Source organism: Camellia sinensis, chromosome 2, assembly GCF_055761805.1.
Source record: "Camellia sinensis isolate YWXY chromosome 2, ASM5576180v1, whole genome shotgun sequence".
Taxonomy (NCBI): domain Eukaryota; kingdom Viridiplantae; phylum Streptophyta; class Magnoliopsida; order Ericales; family Theaceae; genus Camellia; species Camellia sinensis.
The window spans coordinates 159696368-159721623 of NC_138962.1; the positions used below are offsets into that span (position 1 = coordinate 159696368).

At 38.0% G+C, this 25256-nt stretch overlaps 1 protein-coding gene and 1 non-coding gene across 2 annotated transcripts; one reads left to right on the plus strand and one right to left on the minus strand.

Annotated features, from left to right (window-relative positions):
- Window positions 1–3378: 3378 nt before the first annotated feature.
- Window positions 3379–6703, minus strand: LOC114258521 (protein FAR1-RELATED SEQUENCE 5-like). The gene is made up of 12 exons (XM_082913150.1): window positions 6377–6703; window positions 6098–6268; window positions 5785–6009; window positions 5503–5694; window positions 5113–5349; window positions 4619–4993; window positions 4391–4471; window positions 4232–4297; window positions 4051–4129; window positions 3641–3731; window positions 3515–3551; window positions 3379–3435 (listed from the first exon to the last, which is right to left on the minus strand). The coding sequence occupies exons 1-12, from the start codon at window positions 6701–6703 to the stop codon at window positions 3379–3381; spliced, it is 1938 nt and encodes a 645-aa protein (XP_082769276.1).
- A 3880-nt stretch (window positions 6704–10583) lies between these two features.
- On the plus strand, window positions 10584–10665 carry TRNAS-GCU (transfer RNA serine (anticodon GCU)). The gene has a single exon. It is a non-coding gene; the product is annotated as a tRNA-Ser (tRNA).
- Window positions 10666–25256: the final 14591 nt, after the last annotated feature.

Here is a 25256-nt window from a genome sequence, read left to right on the forward strand (position 1 = left end):
ATTTGACCATGTTTGCCATGTTTGGTATAGTTTCTATGTGTTTTGGCTTGTGAGCCTTGAGTGTGTAAGCCATAAGCATGCCTTATTTGGTCTATTTTCGGTGATTTGGAATCATTTGCCATGCTATTTCAGTCCATGTTTGATGCTTGCATACTTGGATTTGTTCTCCTTTCAATGCCTTAAAGAAGTGTAGTCTTATGCTCCATGTTTTGGCTTTGGTGTATGCCTCTTTGCTTGAGTCATTTAGGATGCCATTTATGTGGGTTTTGGGGCTTATTCTACCATACCATATCTCTGATTTTGTAGGTCTTGATATCCATGCTTACCCTTTCTTGGGTGCTCTTGAAAATTGCCTTCCATGCCTTAGCTTTAGGCCCTGTGGTTTGCATATTTGTTTTGCATGTAGGCACCTTCATTTTTGGGCATTTTTGGCCACTGTTTTGGGGTGGGCTGAGGCCTTCTCATTTCAGTATAAGTCCATCCTTGCATACTTTGCATGTTTGACATGTTGCATTGCATTGGTTGTATGCTTATATTGCATCATGTTTGCATGTTTGCATGTTACTTAGCTAAGTTGCATTATATAGTCTTGTTGTATGCTTGACATGTTCATATTGCATTAGTGTAGTCTTGCATGAGTTGCATCACTTTGCATTGTATATGGCATACATGCATGGCATCGCTTAGTTTGGGGTGTCAAACCAAGCATAAGGGGAGAGGTGTGTTCGTACCCGAAGTGACGAAACACGCCTCAACCCCTCGGTCGTCAACACCCTTGATCTCAACATGATAGGGTGTTAGTACTCATTTGTTTGTTGCCTGCATCTACATTAAGTTGATAACTTGGTTTCTTAGGCCATCATGCATCGAATTGCGTAGTTGATGGCCCGAGGGTCGAGGGCCATGCTCCCTTGAGTCCATTGCATGATAGAGAGTGTGGCCATGCTCATATTTGCTTGAAAATTCCATGCCATACATTGCTTGCCTTCTGCTGCTGTCAACTGCAGGATTCTGCAGGAAACAATGGTCGGCCGGCCACCTACAATGCCGACCGACCATCAGTGGCTGGCCGGTGGTACAACAGTTGGCCGATAAGCCCATTACCATGGCCGGTGAACTTTAATTCTGGTCAATGACATCCCAGAGCACTCAGAGGATGATTCAAAAGGGGTCTAGAGACTTTCAGAATTTTTAGAGGAGCAAGGCAGTGAAAACAAACGCGGCAGTGCTATAGTAGCGAGTTTCCGGGCAAGACAAGTCAAGCATGCATCATTCACACATTCCGAGGCAGGGCTGCGGCCACCTTCCTTCTGCATTTAATTTGTTAATTAGTTAGGAACTCTATAATAATTAATTTAGCGGTATTCATTTGGTTGTGTAATATTTATTCAGACCCTCCGAGTGAGGGCAATTATGTAATAAGTGTGCGTGAGTGTGTGTATGTCTCCCAACCCCACGTCTTTCTTCCCTTTTATTTACTAGCTTTCGATGGTTAGTCTAGGGCATGTTTCAATTAGCATACAATACGATAGCATGTTTGCATCTATTAATTCGTTTTGCATGCACCGGGCTCGGCGCATCATTCTAACTGCATTTGTATTTCAATTCCAAATTGAATACGTGTTAGTTGTAGCATTTCACATGTCATTATAGATTAGCCGAGCCTATCTTAGTTGCATTTTGCATGTGTTGCATTAGCTATCTTAAACATGAACTAGGATCATGCATATGATTACTAACTAGTTTCTGTTTTGGCTCGGAGTACTCGGTAAGTTCTTATGCTTTAGCATCTTTGCATGCGTGTGAGTGTTGCCATGACAGGATGCTTACCATGAGGCTATTTGCTTATATGATATAACTACTTGAATGCCTGTGGATGGAGGTTGAATTACCTAAATTGGAATAATACATTAAAACTGTGAGTTTTAAAGCCCACTTGAGGGTGGCAAAACCTGCATTTTAGCCTACTTGTCATTAGCAAACCATTTTCAAAACAAACATGCAATGTTTTGTTCCAATTTAGGCGATTTGGTCTATACTTGTTTGTTGTGCACATAACATAGTAATTCTAGGCTAATAACCGGAATAAGAACATATAATGCTTTCAAAAGAAGATATCACGGTTAGTAGAGGCCGATCTTTGATCGGGCGAGAGGGGGTGCTCATAGCTGACCTTCCCCAATCGTACCCAAGTTCCTGAGCCGAGGCAACTTTGGTGATGACGGACACGTGGCCTTTGGCACCGAATCAGGGTTTCCTAAATTTCCCAAAATAAAATATTTAGGTGGCGACTCTGTATCTGGCAAAGCAGTCCATGTTTGGCACTTCTTTTCTAAAAATCTGTTTCTTTTCTTCAAATGATTTGCCAGATTTGGACTCTTTCGTTCAGATTAAGAACCGTGACAATTTGAGTCTGAACTGTAGTGAGCCCAAAATGAACAGAACGGGGATCTCTCTCGGGACGTTCGAGGACGTCTACAGAATATTTTGTAGGTGGAAAGGAATATGTTGTTGATGTGAATGTGGGTATAATATGATCTTCTTAGCTCATTTTCTTTTGAAATATGTTATTTCATTACTAGATCACAACTGTTGTTACCTCTAGTTGTTACCTCCAGGTTGTGGACTTTTGGCTCCCAAATTGTGCCTATATCATTGTGCCTATATCATTTCCAGGTTGTGGACTTACACCTCCCAAACAAGTTATCTGTTGTTCACGTTCAAACATTTTTTCTATTGCATAAGTTTTGTTGGCATTTCCTTATATAATATTGTGGTTCAAACATTTCTTCTTCTACATTTGCTTCATTATTCCCAAGTCATTATCATTTTCAATCAAATATTAATCGGAGTAGCGACAAACCAAGCCACATTAATGATTCCTTCTAAACTGTATTTACTTTTAACTGTAACAAAACTTCTAAAAAATTCTTGCCCAATATATCTTATCATATCATCCATGTAACTCGAACAATCAACCAATGCATCAAAATTCCACCTGACATGGTTCATAGTCTAGTGACTAGCAACTTAACGATTAGAAAGAGAAACAATCTGAACACAGACATGTACAAACACATGACCACTTCCTCTTTTCCCCAATCCATATCCAAATTAAATATTAAAAAATAAATCTCTAGTGTCAATCATGTGATTACAAACAAAGATTCTGGCCAATAGCTACAACACATTGCAGAGGCATTCTGGCCAATAGCTACAACACATTCTGGCCATGAGATGATAAGTAAACTTGAGGCAATGAAAGCCTAAAAATTAGAGTAAACTACCAATTACCCCAATAAGTTGAGTTCTATCATTGCCTTATATCAAAACTTCTAGTAACTTGCAGCAACAAAATACAATGCATATATTGATTCATCATTTACAGAACCTATTCAAAATATAACCTGTTCCAAACATAACTTGACAGATTCCCTGAGTAATCAAAATAGAACCTGTTCACAGTAGAAATTCATCAAAACAGAATCTGTTCAAAACATAAGCTGTTTAAAACCTGTTCAGAATCATTTCTAATGTATCCAAAACAGAACCTGTTACCAATATATGCATTGTAACAGGTTCAAAACATGAGAACATGTCATGTTTTCAAAACATGAGCTTGGCAAGAAACAGAAGAAACCTGTTACCAAAACAGAACCTGTTGGCAAGAAACAAAACCTGTTCAAACCCACATGCTAAATGACAAAACCTGTTGGCAAGAAAAACAGAACCTGTTAAATGACAAAACCAAAACAGAACCTGTTGGCAAGAAAAACATGTCCAATAAATGCTTTCATTATCTTCAATCCAATGATAAGGAAACCAATGTTTACAAATCAAACTATCCCACGTTTACAAATGAAAGTCATAAACACCATAGAACGAAACTTATAAAAAAAATGGGGCGATTGGATCCACATCTATATTCAAGTCCACAAGAGTAACTATCCCAAGTTTACAAACCAAAGTGATAAATTCCATAGTACGAAACTAAAAAAGAAAATGGAGCGTTTGGATCCACATCTATATTCAAGTCCACAAAAGTTTAACCATCTATATTCGCCATTCCTGATTCACTCAAAGATGCGCTTCCAATTTTGTCCACCATTTGCAATGCGCTATCTTGTGCCTATTCAATGCCGAAGTAACTAATATTAAAAACTATTCTCACAAATATATTTGCAAATCAGAAGAAGCAAAACTATTGAGATGTGATATTATCAACACATACCGGTACATACATACTCTCTTGTGTCCCATCCATACAAGGAAAATAGTAGGATTGAGCTTGCGGCACCTTATGATACATAATAAAAAAAATATCATTAATAAATTCAAACATTGAAATAAATACTATACAAAAAATAGTAGTGGACCATGAAACACATACCCGATCGTACGTATTGTCTTCCATACTGTCCATACAACCGAAATTCAACTTACGAGGTTCACCTTGACCCATCTTACGACCCTATAGTAACACACATTGGCGAAAAATTTTGACAAAAATAAATTCTGAAATTTACATACAAGCAGAAAATAAAAAATATACCTGGACTTTTGGTGCCTTTTTTATTCTTTCTCTTCAACGATTCATTATTTCGTCCACCTTGCTCACCTTCCGTTTCGTACATGGACAGCCTCTTCGGCGAGCAACCAAAGGACTAAGCACCTTACGAGTGCTACTAGAAGGTGGCACATTACTACTAGAATGTGGCACATTACTCGCATAACCAAATTCATCTTTTCTGACTCTTTCCTTGATTTCTCTCAACCCAAGTTGAATGGCTTTGTGTTTACCATCATCATTGGAAGCAATTTCTATAATTTCATTCAATGTCTTGTTGTAGTTATCATGTACCTTTGCATTGAGGGCAGCCCCAGATTTTGTGTAAGTCGTTGGAATACATGTGTACCCTCTTTCCAAATCTTTTCTCCATCTCAGCATAATGTACTTATCTGGAACCTCATATATGCACCTCTCAATGAGCCACTAAGGGAATGGGCACACATGATCCCCCAAAACTTAAACCCCCGACACATACATTGCATTTCAAATTCAGTTGAATTAAAGTAAACAAGAAATTCAACTTTCTTCATTTTCTCACCCACAAGCACAACCTCCTTGACATGATAAGTACGAATGGATCCCTTCTCATTCACAAGAGTCGCATGACAATATAGTAGTCGCTTCAATTCTACTTGAACTTCTTTAAATTTCACATTTGTGTAAGCTGCACGGAATTGCTTCTCAAACTTATACACCGTTAAGCAATCATACAATTTGTTTCGAGATTTGAAGTCTGCTTTGGTTATCTTCTCCACCTTACTTCTCAATGCATTGTCGTACTGTTAAACAAGTTGCTTTAAAGTAGTCTTTGAGTTTACATAGCCATCGAAAAATGCATTTATGCTCTCACTTCGTTGTGTAGTTGACATGCCAACCCAAAATATATCTTTCACATAGGCAGGAATCCACCTATGTCACTCACCATATAATACCCCCAACCTCTCGTTGTCATGGAGGCTAAACTTTTCAATCATCGTTTGCCATTCCTCATCAAATTCATCTTTTGTGAAAGAATCATACACTGCATTTTGTAAAACGAATTTGATGGCTTCATATTGGGAATATCCTCTCAATTTCTCAGGAATTTTCTTCATTATATGCCATAAACACCAACGATGTCGAGCCTGTGAGAAAACAATTTATATGGCATTTTGCATGGCTCTGCACTGGTCAATTATAATAGCTTTTGGAGGAGTGGCTGATATGCAATTTACCCATTCTTTGAATAGCCAAACAAATGTCTTCATGTTCTCATTACATAATAGCTCACAACTAAACAAGATTGGCTGTCCATGGTAATTAACTCCTACAAACGAAGCAAACGGCATATCATACTTGTTTATGAGATAAGTGGTGTCAAATGAGACAACATCCCCAAATACTTTTACAAGTCGCCCTACTCCTTGCATCCGCCCAAAACAAGTTTCGTATGCGACCATCTACATCAAAGTCAATTGCAGAATAGAAGTTTGAATTTTCTTGTTGCATCCTATGAAAATAAAATGCAACTAATTCAGCGTCTCCTACCCCAAGCCTCAATCTTCTAGCATTTTCAATGTGGTTCCTTGCATCTTGTTCATCAAATGTTAATGCCTCATATCCCCCCGCTTCAACAACTATAGAATGAAAATTCCTAGACACCCCTATTCTTGCTTCATCGTTTATTTCTAATCTTATTTTCATAGGAGTACGAATCCTCTTATTCATTGGAAAATGCCGTGAGTCACTAGGAATCAAATCATACATATACTCAAGCACAACTGTAGTTAACTTATATCTTCCATCCTGTTATAAAGTCGCTCTTACCTTTGCTTTACAACCAATTTTTGATGACAAAGATGGTTTCAGGGGGTTTACTTCTGATCTTTTTGTCCTCTTCTGTTCCCGAGTACATTCAATTCCAAAGTATTTCACCTTTCCATCCACTCCAACATTCTGTGTTCTGTAAGCTATAGCAAATCCAAGGTTTTTAGCATATTTTGCATAAAACTCGTGCACTTCTTGCTTTGAGGTAAAACACATCCCCTTCTTAGGTTCTTCAATTTCACCACTCTCATTTAATAAAGGATTGTTCTCTGGTTCCTCAACATCCTTACCCCCACTCAATGTAGAATTGTTTGAATCAATGTCCATTGTGTGAAACATTCTACTGTAATTTGTATAAAATCAGCAAAATGAAATGCACAACAAATCATAAATAAGGTTAGAGACATCACAGATTCACATATTTAGATTCAATGATATTAAACAACACTTAGATTCAGATTCAGACATCACAGATTCACAGATTCACAAATTCACATAAATAAGGTTAAAGTGGATTTTAAACACCACTTAGAGACATCATAGATTCAGTGAGTACATCACAAATATAACCACTACAGATTTAGACACATCACAGATTCAGCTATAGAACAACAAGGCAACTGCAACTTTGTATACATCACACATGCCAAAATAGATTCAGCTATAGACAGATTCAAATCACAGTTTGTATACACACAAATTCAACTATGGACACATCCAAAAACACACATACACATCACACATAGCAGAAGAATTATATAGCTAAACATCACACACATAGCAATTTTACTTTGATTATTGCAAAGTGCTGTGCATAGAAGTCTAGAAAACATGCAACTAACTGATGAAAAATTTGGAAATTCCACTCAAGATAAGTGAGCCAAGCTATATAACAAATATGGTCTGCATTCCTTAATATGGTCTTCTAATCCCCTGTCAAAACATAGAAAATCAACAAGAACATAGACCCAAAACAGATTTTTTTAATTGAAATCATCTACCCACATAGACCCAAACATAGAGAACTATTCTTCTAATCCCCACATTCAAGCTTAAACAAAAAAAACGCACCAGCAGATTCAGGACGGACGACGAGATTCAGAGATTGACGGACAGCAAGATTCAGAGATTGACAGACGGACAGTGAGTACAGTGAGTAATCCAAATTGACGTCGAATTGGTATTTCGCTGATCGACGAACAACACTAACGGTGGGCAGAGTTTTTCGCTGGTCGTCGATGGTCACCCAGGTCGATAGTGTCAGCACCGGTCAATCTCAGTGATCGTCGCTCTCACTTATTCTTCTTCGACTGGTTCCTCTCTCTTTGTCCTCTCCTCTCCTCTCTTTTCTTCTATTTCTCGCACGTGGTGTCAATTGACCAATGTTGCAACTGGGCCAAACATTCAAAAATCACCTTTTCCAATTTCGGGTGATTCGGGAGGCTCGTTTTCGAGCTACATAGCGGAGTCGTTTATTTTAATAAAAATTTCTATTATTTTTTTCCCTTCAAATGGATATTTTGAATTTTCCATCTTACTAACGTAGTGTTTGATAAAATTTAAAAATAAAAAAATAAAATATTAAAAACTGTGCTGCCTTTGGAATAGTTATACTCTCTGCTTTTTGTTTTGTTTTGTTTTGCTCATTATTTCATTTTTGTAGTTGTAGATTGTTGTGTAAATGAAAAATAATGGATTGTTGTGTAATGATACACAACAAAATGAAATAATGATTTTTTTTTCAAAATAATGATATGTAAAAAGAAAAATTATATAAAAATTTATACATAATAAATAGTATATCTACATTCATTCAATTCAAACAAACAAAAAAATTCATCAAAATGACTTAAAATTTTCAAAATGTTATTATTATATCATTTTTATAAAAAAAAAATTTATGTTTTGTTTACATATCATTTTCTTCTATATATCCTTAGAATGTTATGTTTTATCTTATCTTAATTTTTTTATATAATTATATCGAAAGTGTGTAAGTTCTCTCGTCGATGAACTTAATTGGATGGTACAATTCAAAATATGTGAAAAGAGTTGAGTCACAATCCTTTCAACCCAAAATATATATATATATATTTTTTTACTTTTTATATTTTTGTGAGTGTATAAAACCCTCCACGTAACTACAGAGAATCTACACCCAAATGAAAATTTTGAATTATTGTGTAATATAGTTATTTATTTGATGGTGGAATCTAATCTCTTAGGTGCCGTTTGGTAACACTTACATTTTCAGTTTTCTATTTATATTTACAAAAATTAAAAAATTAAAATAAAAACTTGTTTGATAAAATTTTTGATTTATAAATCAGTGGTCTCAGTTTATAAATTTGGCCAAAAAATGAAAACACAAAAAATATGTTTCCATTTTGAGTTTTCAGTTTTTTTTTTTTTTTTTTTTTACCACCCAACACTAGCCACCACCCACCACCCACCACCGTCTTTCGCCACCACCACCCACCACCCACCCACCACCACCACCACCTGCCACCACCACCCACCACCTACCTGCCATCACCACCCACCTGCCACCCACTCGCCACCACCACCCACCACCACCCACCTGCCACCCACCCGCCACCACCCACCACCCGCTACTACCATCCACCATCCACCACCATCCGCTACCTACTTGCCACCACCACTCACCACCCACCTGCCACCACCAGCCACCCACCACCACCAACCACCTACCACCCACCCGCCACCACCACCACCACCACGACTATCACCATCACCCACCACCTACCCACCACCCACCTGCCACCACCACCACCCACTCGCTACCACCTACCACCCGCCACCGTCACCCACCCACCCACCCACCACCACTACCTGTTACCTACCCGCCACCACCCGACACTACCTGCCATCCGCCACCCACCTGTCACCACCACTCGCCACCATCGCCACCACCACCCACCTACCCACTCACCATCACCACCCACCACCACCCGCCATCCGCAACCCACTTGCCACCACCACACACCACTTGCCACCATCACCCACTTGCTACCACTCGTCACCGTCACCCACCCACCCACCATCACCACCTACCACCCACCCGCCACCACCCACCACCACCACCACTACCACCCACTCGCTACCACCCGCCACTGTCATCCACCCGCCACCACCACCTACCCGCCGCCACCCACCACCCACCACCACAAGCTACCCGCCACCCACCGTCACCATTTTTCACCACCGTCTTCCGCCGCCACTTGCCATTTCTCACTCTTTTTATATTTTTAAATTTTTTAAAATATTTTGTCAATTACCAAACGCGTTTGTAGTTTATGTTTTTCTAAAAATAAATAAAAAATAAACAAAAACCAGTTTATAATATTTTTGTAAATATAAACTGAAAACGTAAACGTTACCAAACACACCCTTATAAACCACTAGGGTTTGCTATGAGTCCTCGTTTTGCAAGTTAATATTTTAGTCAAAAAGTTAAAAAATTATTAAAAAAGTCAAAAAGCCTATAACCTATATTATAAAGTCAAAGATTCCCCTTTCTCTCTACTTTTTGCACATTTTTTCGTAAAAAGTCAAAAAACTCACACCGCACATAATAGTTTTTTTTACTTTATATTTTAGCTAAAAAACTAAAAAATTACTAAAATAAATTGTTCCCAAATGAGACCTGAGTTTGACACCTACTCTATACCAAAAAGTAAAAATTAAAAAAAAAAAAATCTTATGAAAAATAATAACCAAATCAAGTGATTTGTGGGCTTTGTTTAGGTTTTCTAACAATAGGATTGATAAGGTGTGAGGCCCAATAGAAAAATGATTATTTGTATGAAAAAACTTTCACTTAATTCCTAGTGTTCATATCCATTTGCCTATGGTGTTATGGTCCAAATACATTCTCCTTTCATTGAATTCCAATATGTTCAACATCAATTTTTAGCTTTTGCTGAAAACAATTAAACCTCTTCATTGAAATATTAGTAGCTCTCTCTTTTTTTTTTTTCTTTTTTTTTTTTTTAAATTCAAAAAAGAAAAAAGTGAGAGGCCACAAGTTGCTTGACAATTCCTCTCCTAGTCTTATTATAAATGACAGTCACATTGGAAATGAAAATTTTAATTTTAATTTCATGATATCATAAAATTGTGAAAAAGGAAATATAGAGTAAAAGATTAGTAAAATATAATATTTAGGAACCATTTAAAACATCAAGTCGCTTTGGCCGAGTGGTTAAGGCGTGTGCCTGCTAAGTACATGGGGTTTCCCCGCGAGAGTTCGAATCTCTCAGGCGACGTGATTACTGTTTTTCCACTTTATAATTTTTATTTAACCCTATTGCTTTAATAAGATTGTAATGATTGGGTTAATAGTATTGCCAAACAATAATAATGATATATATATATATTTTATTAGGAATAGATAAAATGTGAAAATTTTGCATCCATTTATTTCAAATTAAAAACTTATTATTTTTAAAAAATTATTGTCACACCATTTTGGTTAAAAAATTTATATAAAATTTATGTTTCCCCCTCTTCCTTATTTATTTATTATTTTTATTTTTTTGAAATACATTAGAATTTAGAAGTTGTAGTCCTTTTATTCCAATGACCGCCAGTCCCTATTTGAAATATTAAGGGTGTGTATTAAATGCGTGTATGTTAACGTTTATGCTTATAGTTTTCTTATATTTGAATTTATAAAATTCATGAAATTGTGAATAAAAACTCATTTAGTTGTTTGTTTTTTCAAAAAATTATAAAAATTTAAATTTTTATAACCACAAAAAGGTTGGTTTTACCTTTTTTTTAAAATGTTTTATTTATTTTTTTTCCTTTATCTCACCCCTTTCAATCACCACCCATTACTACCATCAACCACCGTTGTTGATGACCTACTACCACAACCAACCACCTCCCATCAGTGTTAACTACCTTTGGCTACCATCTCTTGTTAGGAAACATTTTTAGCCACCACTTGCCACCACCAATCGCATCCCACTAGTGATAACCTCCTTGGGTCACCGCCTCTTGATGGAAACAACTTATGGCTAGCTCTCTTGTCAAAAACCACCTTTAACGGGTGGCAGGCAACCACCTTTGGCCACTAGTGGCAACAACTTCTGGCGATCGACAAACACCTCAAGCCATCATCTCTATCTGTCATCAAACACCTCTCGTAGGCCACCATTTCATATATTTTCAAAATAAGTTTTAAAAATCATGTTTATGTTTTTGTTTTTACAAAAAATAAATAGAAACATGTTTAATGTTTCAACAATGCTGGGGACCCCCAATGGGGGTGAACCCCAGCACCCCCACCTCCATGTGGGGCACTGTGAGAGCAAGACTAAAAAAAAAATAAAAAAAATTGAGCTAATCAAAAAACAATGGGGATGGTGGGGTGTAAGGCATTTTTGTTAATGTTTTCTATAAATTAAAAATAACAAATTACAAACATTATCTAACAGCACCTGAATGTTTAATTTAGTTTTTTTTTAATTGTTATTTTTTGTTTTTTATGTTTTTTTCTTTTATCTCTAGTGAACTTTTTTTTTCATAGTTTAGTCATTTTTTTAATATATGTAAAAAAATATAAAAAAGAAAAGATTACTAAAAAAAACAAGCTACATTTTTTTTTTCTTTTCTTTTTTCTTTACAAATTTCGTTATAGATATTTTAATTTTTAAGCACAATTAGATTACGGGCATTAAAAAAAATTAAAAATTAAAAAGAGAGAGAGCCTAAATATTACCCAAAAAATAAAAAGCTCAAAAACAGTCTTCGAAAACCAAACTGAACAACCAGAGCTATTTCGTTATGTTTTCATTTGTTATTTTTTGATTTTATTTCCCTTCAAAAAAAAATCCGTGGCAAATTGCTTTAAAAAAATTACTGGAAAATACACCCTTAGTCCTTAAATCTTACCTCTTATATTATTGTGATTTCTACACTTGTAATTGATTCAATTTTGACCATTGATTTTAGATTGTGTCAATTTGGTCCAATTGATAATGTTGTTAGATCACGTTTGTTTGGCAGATTAGGTTGGAGGAGATTGTTGGTAAGGGGATGGTTAGTGAAGAGATTATTAATATAGGAATCATTAGTGAGGGGATTAAGTAAAAATATGTTTATTTTGATAATAGGGTGGAAGATGGTTAATGATGAGATTGTTAAATTATTTTTAAATAAAATAAATTAAAAATATATTTCTATATTAAAAAAATTAAAACAAATACTAAAACAAAAGGTGCACTTGGGATTGTTAAAAAAAATAAAAAATAAATAAAGTTGGCCAGTTAGCTATTTTTTGGCTGGCTGACTACATTTGTAAAAAAAAAGAAAAAAAAGAAAAAAAATGCATTGTACCAAACGTCCGAGCGATCATTCGAGCAGACGACCGAATAGATTGAAGCTACTCACTATTTTCTTAATCCCACTCATTTCTCAGCCAAACTAATCCCCCTACTGTGGGGATTGCTAAGCTGCCCAGATTGTGAAGCCGACTCTCCCAAACTACACCAAACATGTTGTGGGTGGGAACCATAGCAATCCTACTTGTCCGGATGCTGAAGTAGCCAAACAAACGGGGCCTTAGTGTTTTTGACAGAAAATGAACACTTTGAGGTGTGGGTTGGCTTTTCAGTTATTTTACCCTAGGGCTAAAAAGCCTCGTTTAGGATGAACTTTTCGAATTTTTTGACTTTTGTAAGAGAAAAACTGAAATGATTATGATTTGGATGTGTCGTTTGTCTTATTGACTTTTTAGCATATTTTGTCTTTTTGTGACTATTTTAGCCCCATAGCCTTGTGTCAGACGAGTGCTAACTTTGTTGAGGTTACTTCACTATATGAGCAAACTTATAATTTGCCCCTAAAAATAAGACACTTATCATTTATGTACATATTTTTAATTTAAAAAATGTGAACAGTTGTAATCAATTGGATTAAATTGAGATAAAATCATAAATTCATGATCAAAATTGAACCAATTAAAATTATACAAACCAAAACGACACAAGGATTGAAATACATGGACTACCAACATAATTTGTCCAAAATTATTTTTGAAAAAATTTGTTGAAAACAATTAACTTCTTAGGAAATACAAAAAATATTTTTGAATTTCTATGAACGATTTTTCTACAAAAATAAAAACTATATGAAAGCTATAAGAGTATCTCCAAAGGGCTCTTTAAAAGAGATTTGTTGGCTATTATAACTAATTTTGTCCTATTTTAACCACTTCAATGAGCTAGTTATTACAATAGTTATTTTAATCAAAATTTTCAAGGTTAACTACATTTGAAGAATCTTGGAAGACTCTTTAAAACGTTTGTGTGAATAAGAGGTCAAACAAATAGCAGTATTAGAGTACATAAATTAAAAAAGAATTAGGTAAAATAAATAATATATATATATTTATATTTTAACCAATAAAAAATAAAAGTATGATTTACATTATGACATAATACAATTAAGGAGAGTTGAACCTTTCGCCACTTATAAAGAGTGTGCAGATGGTCTGATTAGTCTCAAAAGAATTTGAACATTCATTTTTTGATCAGAAAAAAGGAACTTCATTGATAAAAGAAGCAAGATATATGCAAAACTTAACATTAACAAAGTAGGGAAGTGTACTGAGTATCATAGCTAATCTCAACAATCTCAACTAGGTTGGCACTGCTAAGGAAGCACAATCATGCGCTAGCACTTGACCCAAGAGTGGTGAGAGACCATTCAAAAGCAGCCAAGGGGAAAGAACAAAAACAAACAACACCAAACATCAGAAACCACCATGATCTCCTATGCTTGATAGAGATACACTAGCCAAAAACCCCCCAAAGAAAACATCATTACAAAATTAAAATCCAGAACTAGTCCAATCTAGACCAGAACAAGGCCAATACTGAGAGCACACCAGATACTGCCACCAAAATGTTGCTGCTAGCCTCCAATCCTATACCTCATGAATAACCAAAATTCCTGCTAACTCAGGCAGAAGCTCCTTCTACCCCAAGCCCCTTCTCACCTCTATTTCCAGATGAACCATACCACAGTCACAGGAATTGCTTTCTAGATTACCCATTCTTGATATACATACCCCACCGATGTATGATTTTTGATCAGCCAAAAGAACCCAGAACCATAGCAAAACACAGCAGCAGGCAGGGCATAGCATAAGGGGACCCAGCAAGCAAACAGGATCACATCCCATCCCCATCAGTGCTTAAAACAGAACTTCACCTGCTGTAGATTATTCACAATATCCATGACTGAGTAACAAAAAGAAGGGGTAGAGGCTTTGAACCACAATGCAATCCTTATTTTGATAAGTTCACACAACCTTTCTAAATCCACCTATGTGCCATTAAAAACAGTTTCATTTCTATGCCTCCATATGGACCAGAGCACCGCCAATGGAATAACCTTCATATGCAATCCTTATTTTGAACATTCATATCTCAACATTTTATATGTACCCACATATTCATTGGACAAAAGAGACTAAAGTAAATTACAGTAAACATCTTTAAATTATAATTTATTTGTATATTGTTTTTTTAAATTATAACTAACCATTTTTGTTAGGATTCTGTTAGCAAATTATAAAAAATCAGATCATATATAAAGCACATGACATATTTATTAAATTCTTGGGTTAAATTCATTTTACCCTATCTTGGTTTGGGACTCAAACACTTTACCTCTTTATGGTTCAAATATAGCTAGAATGCCCCTATGTCATTTTGAGCTAAAGTGTCACTGTTAAGTTTTTCATCCAAACTAATGAAAAGTGTATCACACACTCTTTTTTAGAGCGGGTTTGATTTTCTTAAAAAATTAAGTGAAACTAATACCAAAATAATAATAATAATAATCAGTGTGTTTGGTTTGAGTTTTTTGAATTAAATTTTTTAAAAATTGAGTTTTTTGGTTTTCGTGTTTTTTATTTTTAGTGAATATTTTTAAAATTTTAAACATTTTTTTTACTTTTTTAGATGTACCTTACTTAGATGTATCTAAAAAGTAAAAAATTTGTGAAAAAATATTTTTAAAAATTAATAAATATATAAAAATACAAAAAATGTACTGAATTATCATTTTTTTTTGTATTTTTGGTATTTAGTGAATTTTTAAAAGGTTTTTTTCAAATTTTTTTTTTACTTTTTAGGTATATGTATGTTAGGTATGTTTAAAAATTAAAAAAATTGTTCAAAATATTAAAAAAAAATTCAGTAAAAACAAAAAAACACGAAAAATAAAAAAGTAGAATTTTCTGAAAAGTGTTTTTGAAAAATGGTAACCAAGCATAGTGAATAATTTTACTCCAATTTTCTCCAAACCTAAAATAAGATTAATATGTTGATTGAAATATAATGTTATATAATTAAGGTTTGATCTAACATATAAAATATAATTAAATAAAAATATAAAATAAATAATAACTAAAAATTGATCTAAAAGATGATTAAATTAAAATTAAATTAACATGTTAAAAAAAGTAAATAATTAAGAATTTAGAATTAATTATGATATACAATATAATTAAATTAAAATTAGGTTAAAAAGTAAGGAATTAAAATAAATAATTAAATATTTATGATTAATTGTGATATAAAATATAATTAAATTAAAATTAGGAAAAAAAGTTAAGAATTACAATAAATAATTAAAAATTTATAAGAATTGCGATTTAATTGAATTAATATTAGACATTATAGATTATGTATATGAGAGAGGAGAGAAAAAGAAAATAACAAAAAAGTAAAGGATTTGAGGGTATTATAGTCTTTTTACATCTATAGTTAATAGTGTTAACGATTATACTTTGTCCAAAATCATATGGGGCTTGTTTGTCTATATTTAAACGATATGGGGTTAAAGTGCTTTTGCCTCAAATCATAAGGGGATAAAATGAATTTTACTCTAAATTTTTAGGATAACAACACTCATTATTAATTATTTTAAGATAATAATACTCTTATCCGGTGATTTTATTTGCACTTTGTCTCTCTTATCTTATTGATAAAGTGTAAACGAGATCACCACATAAGGGCATTACTATTCTAAAAATTTAATAAATGTATTATATTCTTTAACCACGATATGATTTTTGTAAATTTTTAACAAAATCCTAACAAAATAATTAATTATAATAAGATAATAATTAAAAAAATTAATTGTTAAGTTTTAAAACTCAGAAGCAAAATATAAATGAGTTATAATTTAAACGAATTCACTATAATTTACCTAAAAAACTAACGCCTCATAAAGGGATGTGGAAGTCTATTAAAGGGGAAAGATAGCTAATTTCCAGCTTTGTCACGCCCTTCCCGTTGGTTTTGGGAGATAGGAATGAGAATGAGAATGAGATTGAGATGGACGGGAGATTCACTATATATTGTATTTATTTTGGGAGATGAAGAGGAGATTCATAATCTCTGAAAACAAACGGACTTAGATCAATGGTTTCAAGACAACCTCCGAAGAAAAAGCAAGGATATCAACAATATTTACTGGGGCACTGTACGGGAAAGAAATAAACCTTCTCGTATAATCCTGTTGATCAAGTCTGCGCTCCTCCGTACGACGTCGCTTTACTCTCTGAAAACACAAACGTGAGCTAGCCGGCGAGTGTGTGCCGGAAACCCCTCCGATGCCTAAGTCAGCAAAATAGACAAGTAGGCAAAAAGCTCTGTGTATCAAAGAACCAAAGTTGTGTTACCTCTCCATAGGTGATGTTTGTGAGCTTTTATAGGTTTTGCGTGGCACAATCTTAGTAGGACTTTTACTCCGCCATGCAGAGTTCTCCTAGGATTCATACTCCTGAAGGATAATACTTATCCTTCAACCCCCCCTCACTGCTTAAACCAAGTGAGATGGTTCTTCCATGGCCGACCTACCATACGATCGAAGTAATCACGACTATGCTTAGCCGAACCATACCTAGTTCGGTTCTCTGTCCATAGTTTTCAACAAACCATGTATGCCCAAAACCGAACTATCTTTTATCAAGGTTTAGACCAATCTTGTTTCACTGCGCCATGACCGGTATAAGTTCAAAGCATCCTTAAATCGGTCTAACTACAAAGCGTCCTTCGACCGGACTAACATCAAGAGTCCCTCGGATCGGTCTACCTTCTGGGCTTGAGACCGGGCTAACTTTAAGCCTCTTCAAGACCGGAGTAACTTTATGACCTCTTTATTCAACCCTTCGTACTGAGGCCCATAAAGGCCCAGCTCGGCCCAATTCGTATATAAATTACCCTCTCAATTGTCCCTTAATTCCATCTGCGTAGCATGATAGGGATTACCTGTCTATAAATCGGGCTAAAGTTTTACCTTTTCAGTCGAGCTAAAAAACCCTTTAGCCTTTCCAGCCTAGCTAAAACTCTGAAGCCTTTAAAGCCGAGCTATATACTTTTAACCCTCCCAGCCGAGCTAAACTTAAGCCGAGTTGTGCTTGTCCGGTCACAACGTCCCTTCAATCACAGAAACTGAATCGATTCTCATCCCTATGACACGTGGCATGCTGGTATTGGCTTACTGCAACTGTCGCGCCGCCCTCGTACTCCACAAAATTTGAACAGTCCCGCGCGTTTTCGTCCTTCCTATATCCCAAAACAATATTTTCGTCCTTTGAATCACCCACATCGATTATTTTACTGTTTCAAGCTCTTCTCTCTCTTTCTCTCTTCTAAGCTCTTACTGTTTTTTGTATTTCGAAGAAGCTGCGTGTTCTTGCTATTGTTGCTGCTTCCACTTCCATCTTCTTGTGCCTCTGGACTTGGTAAGCATCATAAATCTGTTTCTCTATTTTTGTTTCTGCTTGGCCATTTGCTTGAGGATATACTGGTGTAGAATTGTAGAATTCTATCTTGTATTCTTCACAAAAGCCTCTAAAGATTCTGCCATCAAACTGGGTGCCGTTGTCTGATATTAGGGCTCTAGGTATGCCGAATCGAGTAATGATATTTTGCCAGACGAACTTCTTCACATCTTTTTCCTTAATTGATGCAATGCTTCTGCCTCCACCCACTTTGTGAAGTAGTCTGTTGCTGCGAGAAAGAACTTCCTGTTTCTAAGCGCTGTTGGAAGTGGTCCTACTATGTCCAAGCCCCACATTGTAAAGAGCCATGGGCTGGTTAGTGGTAGGAGTTCTCTGGCCGGTTGATGTATTTGATGCGCAAACTTCTGACATTTCTTGCACTTCTTCACATACTTCTCGAAATTTGCTTGTATGTATGGCCACCAGTATCCTTGTGAAATGGCTTTGTAAGTTAATGATCTTCCTCCTTGGTGGCTTCCGCACACCCCCTCATGTATTTCGAACAAGAATGCTTCTACTTTACTGGGGTGGACACACTTTAGATAAGGTCCTGAGAAGGATTTTTTGTACAATGCCATAGATGGGGAGAGCCAAAATCGCTGCGACTTTGCTCTAATTTTGTTGGCTTCTTTTTTGTCTTCCGGTAAGACGCCGTCTTTTAAGAACAGTATGATGGGATCCATCCATGAGGGGCCTAATTCGGCGCAGCATATTTCTTCTACTTCGGGGTCTTCGATGTTTGGCCTTGGTAGGTAGTCAATTAGTAGTGGATGAGGGATGGATGTATCTGTCATTGACGCAAAGCCTGCTAGTTCGTCTGCTCTGCTGTTTTCCTCCCTGCCAATCTGTTCTATCCTTACTACTTCAAATTTCTTGATCTCTGTTCTGACCAATTCTTGGTATTTGGCCATCCTGTTATCCTTTGCTTCATAGTCGCCAGAAATTTGGTTTACCACCAGCTGTGAGTCGCTGTAGACCATTAATTCGGTGACTTTCATGTAGAATGCTGATTTGAGTCCTGCAAGAAGTGCTTCATACTCCGCTTCGTTGTTTGATGCTGGGAAGCCAAGGTTGATTGCTTGCTCCACAACCAGACCGTCTGGTGAGATGAGGACTATGCCAAGTCCTACACCATGCCGGTTGGATGCTCCATCCACAAAGAGCTTCCACATCTCTCCAACGAACAACTTCCAGCAAGTGGAGGGGTCAGATGATGTCGTGGGGTTAAGAATGTTGCTGGTGTTTTCTTAAGGTCCATGCTTGCTATCTGCCCCTCGCTATCTGATTGTACCAAGTCTTTATTTGTTGGTGAGTCTTGGCTTGGTGTAGCATGGTTTGCTTCTTCCTTACTGTCTTTACTCTGGTCTGTTGTGGGGTCTGACTGAACATCCTGTACCAGGGGTTACGCTATTCCGGCATTAACTTCTATTCCTAGTTTGGTTGTATTAGTCAGGTCGACTGGGCAGATATGATGACTTCCTAGGGTGAATTTTGCGACAAAGTCTGCCAAAGCTTGGGCCTTTATCGCGGTTCTGGGTTGGAACTTGATATCGAATTGTCCCAACTCTACTGCCCACTTTAAGATTCGCCCAGAAAAGTTTTCCCTCTCAAATAGAGCTTTTAATGGGAAAGCTGTGAGGACAATTATGATGTGGGCGTGAAAGTAGTGTGACAACTTCCTTGAGGCCATCATCAAGGCCAATGCCAGTTTTTCCAGTGGCAAATACCTTGTTTCGGCACCCAGCAATGTTTTGCTGACATAATAGATGGGCAGATGTTGGATTCCTTCCGCACGGACCAACATTGCGCTAATTGCATGCTGAGAGACTGCTAGGTACAGGAAGAGTTCTTCTCTAGGAATTGGGGTCACCAGCAGTGGTAGAGAAGACATATATTCCTTTAAGCTTTCCAGAGTGCGGTCGCATTCTTCGTCCCACTCAAACTTGGCTTTTAGGGCATGGAAGAATGGTCGTAGTCTGTCCGATGACCGGCTTATGAACCGATTGAGCACAGCTCCCATGCCGGTGAGATGCTGCACTTCTTTTACTGAGTTTGGTCTCTCCAAATCCTGGATTTCTTTGATCTGAGAGGGGTCTACTTCTATACCCCGGTTGGTCACAAGAAAGCCCAGGAATTTGCCAGATCCTACTCCGAATGCACACTTGGATGCATTGAGGCGCAACTTGTGCTTTTTTAGGATCTCAAACATCTCACCTAGGTCCTTGAGATAGTCATTCTCATCCTTGCTCTTGACCACCACGTCGTCGATGTAAGCCTCCATTGTTCTGCCTAACAATGGTTCAAACATCATGGTGACCATCCGTTGGAATGTTGCCCCTGCGTTCTTAGGCCAAAGGGCATGACCTTGTAACAGTATAGTCCTCTTGGAGTTGTAAAGGATGTGACCTCCTGATCTGGTTTATTCATGGCGATTTGATGGTAGCCTCTGTATGCATCCAGAAAGCTAAGTCGGTTGCGCCCTGCCGTTAGGTCGACCAGTTGATTTATCCGTAGTAGAGGAAAGCTGTCTTTTGGACATGCCTTGTTGACTGTTTTGTAGTCGACACAGACACGCCACTTGCCATTCTTCTTTGGCACCACGACTGTGTTGGACATCCATCTTGGATAGTGCACTTCTCTGATTGCTCCTGCCTCCAGCAGGTTTCCTACTTCTTCTGCCACTATCTCGGGATGGTGGAGTGCTGATCTACGGGTGTGTTGAATGATTGGTCTGGCGGGCGGGTGGACATTGAGTTGGTGACAGATGAAGTTGGGATCAATGCCTGACATGTCGTATGGTGTCTAGGCAAACACTTCGATATTAGAGGTTAAAAATTCCAAGACCTCTAATCTCTCAGTGCTGGACAACGATGAACTGAGCAAAAAGAACTTATCCGAGTTCTTTTCATCTATTCTTACCTCTACCAAGTCTTCCACCGCTTTCTGATTAGCTGCTTTGCCTACATCTGCAAACAGTTCGTTGCTCTCAGGTTCTTCCACCGAATGAACGTATCCTTTGGCAGCGCGGCTGCCATTCACTATGATAAAGCATTGCTTGGACATAATCTGATCTCTATAGACCTCTTCAATTACACCAGTATCGTTGGGGAACCGCATTACTTGATGGTAGGATGACGCCACCGATCGCATGGCATGCAGCCATGTTCTGCCTAAGATGATGTTATAAGTGGAGGGGACCTTTAATACCCAGAACTCCACTTGTTTCGTCACGCTTCCTGCCTTGACTGGGAGGATTATTTTGCCAACGGGCCATTCTGGCATGGAGTTGAATCCAATCAGGGGAGATACGGCAGGTGCCAAGTCTTTATCTTGTAACTTCAACTGTTTAAAGGTGTCGTAGTACATTATTTCACATGAACTGCCTTGGTCTATCAAAATTCGCTTGACGTCAAAAGCCTTGACTCGGAGAGTGACAACCAAGGCATCATTGTGAGGGCAATATATCCTTGCCAAGTCCTTATCCAAAAAAGACATGACATTCGTGGCCTCTGTCTTCCCCTTCTTGATGGCAGGTTGGGCGCTTTGTACCTCTCTTAAATGCTTAGCCTTTTTGATTGATCCTCTGAGCTCACATACACGCTCAGGTTCGAAAACTCCATGTATCACATTGATAACGCCTTGAGGTAGGGCGTCGATTGGCATTCCGTTAGGGTTATTATGGTCCTGGGGGGCTGGTTGGGCCCCTCCTTCAATGTATTTATCCAGGTGACCTGCTGCCACCAACTCCTCCAGGTGCTGTCTCAATGGAGTGCAATTTTCAGTGCGGTGCCCCTTTTCTTTGTGGAAGGTGCACCGTGATCTTTCGTCATAGTCCTTTTGAGCTTCCCCAAGCTTAGCTGGCCATCTGATGAAAGGCTCATCCCGTATTTCACTTAGAATTCGGTAGATCAGTTTCTTGAAGACCGTGGTTATGGCAGTGCGGACTCTCAATCATCTTTTATCCTGGTCCTCTTCGTTGTCTCGTCTGCCTCGTCCGTTTTTGCTTGGACGGTCTACCGCGTTGACCTTTGCTGAGGTCTTCTTCTCTGGTACTGTGGTCGTGCCAGATTTTGTTTTGGCACGTGCGCCATCCTCTTCTACCCTGATGTGCTGATACACTCTTTCCATCAAGGCTTCCATGGTGAGGGGTGGTGTCATGGTGATTGAGTCCCTTAGTTTGTTCCCGACCGGAAGGCCTCTCTTGTATTGTGCAATGGCGAGATTGGTGGGACAGTCCCCAATCTGGTTGAATGTCTCCCAGTAGCGACTATTGTAGGACCTTAATGTCTCTTTTTCGCCCATGTCGATGGAGAGTAGCTGGTTAATCTCCACCGGGGTTTTGGTGTTTGTTCTGAACCTTGTGACAAACGCCTCCACCAATTGCGCCTAGGAGGCTATGCTGCCTTCTGGAAGTTTTTCAAACCAAGTCAAGCCTAGATCGCCAAGGCTTGACGGGCTTGACGGGAAGAGGATGCACATTAGAGCCTCGTTTCGCCGATATACAGCCATAACCTGGCGGAAGTGGCTTAGGTGAATGTAGGGGTCCGTCTTCCCCTCGTACGTAGTGAATTTGGGCTGAAGGAAACCTGTAGGTAGGGGCGCGTTTTCAATTGCTGGAACAAACGGCGAGGTCTGCAGCCTTGCTAATGCTTTGTCCGTTGGTTCGTAGGCAGGGCGTGGTAATGCCATTCCAACCTCGACGCTTCCATGCGATCGAGGAGCCAATCGTTGAAGGACAGAAACTCTGCGAGGGTCGCGCGCCCTAGTATCTTCCTTCAAACATGCCCTTTCTTCCAGCATGATCCACAAATTGGATGATTTTGGCAACTCCGTCTGCCTGGATGATGTCTGGTGTGAGCGCGAGGGTCGATAGGTACTTCCCTCTGTGTAAGACCTCAATGATCTCGTTCTCTCAAACCTGGAGAAACGAGCTCTGGAGGTTCTGGATTGAGTATCGCCTGTCCTGAGGCTTCTACTTTCTGCTTGTGATGGTGTGGAATACCTTCCACGGTCTTCTGAGTGGCGAGGGGGTGTTTTGCTTTTGTGCCCCTCTCCTGTCACCACTCATTTTCCCTTCATCTGGCGTTTCAAGGCCTCCATGTCTGTCGTCATCTTCCTTATTAATTCGTCTTGCTCCTTCACGCGGTCCTCCAGAACTTGAGGATCAATCCTCCGCCTTTGCCTGTCAGGACATTGTGAACGAGAGTGACGGGGGCTGTTAGTCCGCCTCCCCCTAGTATCCCTCCTGGGGTTATGTCGTTGGGGCTCCAAGTCCGCCATGGGAGGGATAGAAGATAGTCCTTCACGCCTTGCACCCCCATCTGGTGTTTGCCCGTCGATGGCGGACTGTGGTAAATCTTCATTGTGCGCCATTGCTTTTAAAGAGGAAAAGCTTGATCAAGTCTGCGCTCCTCCGTAAGACGGCGCCAATTGTACGGGAAAGAAATAAACCTTCTCGTATAATCCTATTGATTAAGTCTACGCTCCTCCGTACGACATCGCTTTACTCCCTGAAAACACAAACGTGAGCTAGCCGGCGGGTGTGTGCCGGAAACCCCTCTGATGCCTAAGTCAACAAAATAGACAAGTAGGCAAAAAACTCTGTGTATCAAAGAACCAAAGTTGTGTTACCTCTTCATAGGTGATGTTTGTGAGCTTTTATAGGTTTTGCGTGGCACAATCTTAGTAGGACTTTTACTCTTCCATGCCGAGTCCTCCTAGGATTCATACTCCTGAAGGATAATGCTTATCCTTCAACCCCCTCTCACTGCTTAAACCAAGTGAGATGGTTCTTCCATGACCGACCTACCATACGACCGAAGTAATCACGACTATGCTTAGCCGAACTATACCTAGTTCGGTTCTCTGTCCATAGTTTTCAACAAACCATGTATGCCCAAAACCGAACTATCTTTTATCAAGGTTTAGACCAATCTTGTTTCACTGCGCCATGACCGGTATAAGTTCAAAGCATCCTTAAACCGGTCTATCTACAAAGCGTCCTTCAACTGGACTAACATCAAGAGTCCCTCGGACCGGTCTACCTTCTGGGCTTTAGACCGGGCTAACTTTAAGCCTCTTCAAGACCGGAGTAATTTTATGACCTCTTTATTCAGCCCTTCGTACTGAGGCCCATAAAGGCCCAGCTCGGCCCAATTCGTATATAAATTACCCTCTCAGGCACTATCTTCATTGTGATCTTATAGAGAATTTGGAAGGATAGGAACAACCTGGTGTTTCAGCAAGAAGAGAGCACTTTCCAGCAGGTTACCAGAGGCATAGTCCAATATGCCACTGAAAACCATGAAGCTTTTCATTCAGATCCTATTACGCGGGTCAAAATCACATTTGTCTAATTAGTTGGTGTTATCAACCTACAAGAGGTAATATATATCAAGCTCCACACTGATGGATGCTCCAAAGGCAACCCCGGACCTGCTGGCCTTGAACTCTGTTTGTTTGTTTTATTTCAATCAATTAAAAAAAATAACGTGTATAATACAATTTCGCAATATGTTTAAAATCATTGGAACTAACATTTTATCTTAGAGATGACTCATATCAACTCTTTTTTTTTTTCTTTTTTTTTTTCAATTCACCCAGTCAAAAATTCTCCTATTCTTAAAGGAGAATAGAAGAAATTATAATTTCATATAATATCTTAATTGAATTATATGTATTAATCAAGAAATTCAATTTAATTCTATATCTATATATATATATATGTGTGTGTGTGTGTGTGTGTGTCAAAATCCTTACTTCTTTCAATTTGTCCCAAAGAATTATTAAGACCAACTTAGTCATGTTTCATATTCCACTTGAACACTTTTTTTCTTTTAAATTTGGACCATATACTTTATTTTAGGATTGGACTTGTCTACAGTCTAGAATTTGGATTGGAAGTACTGTTTGAGTCCTGTTTCCATATATTCAACTCATTTATTTTGTAAGGTGCTACTCATGCTTCTAAAAATTGGCCATTACATACTGAAATGGCTATATCAATTAGTACGTAATGATTTTTTAAGGCTCTAAGTCAAATACATCCTA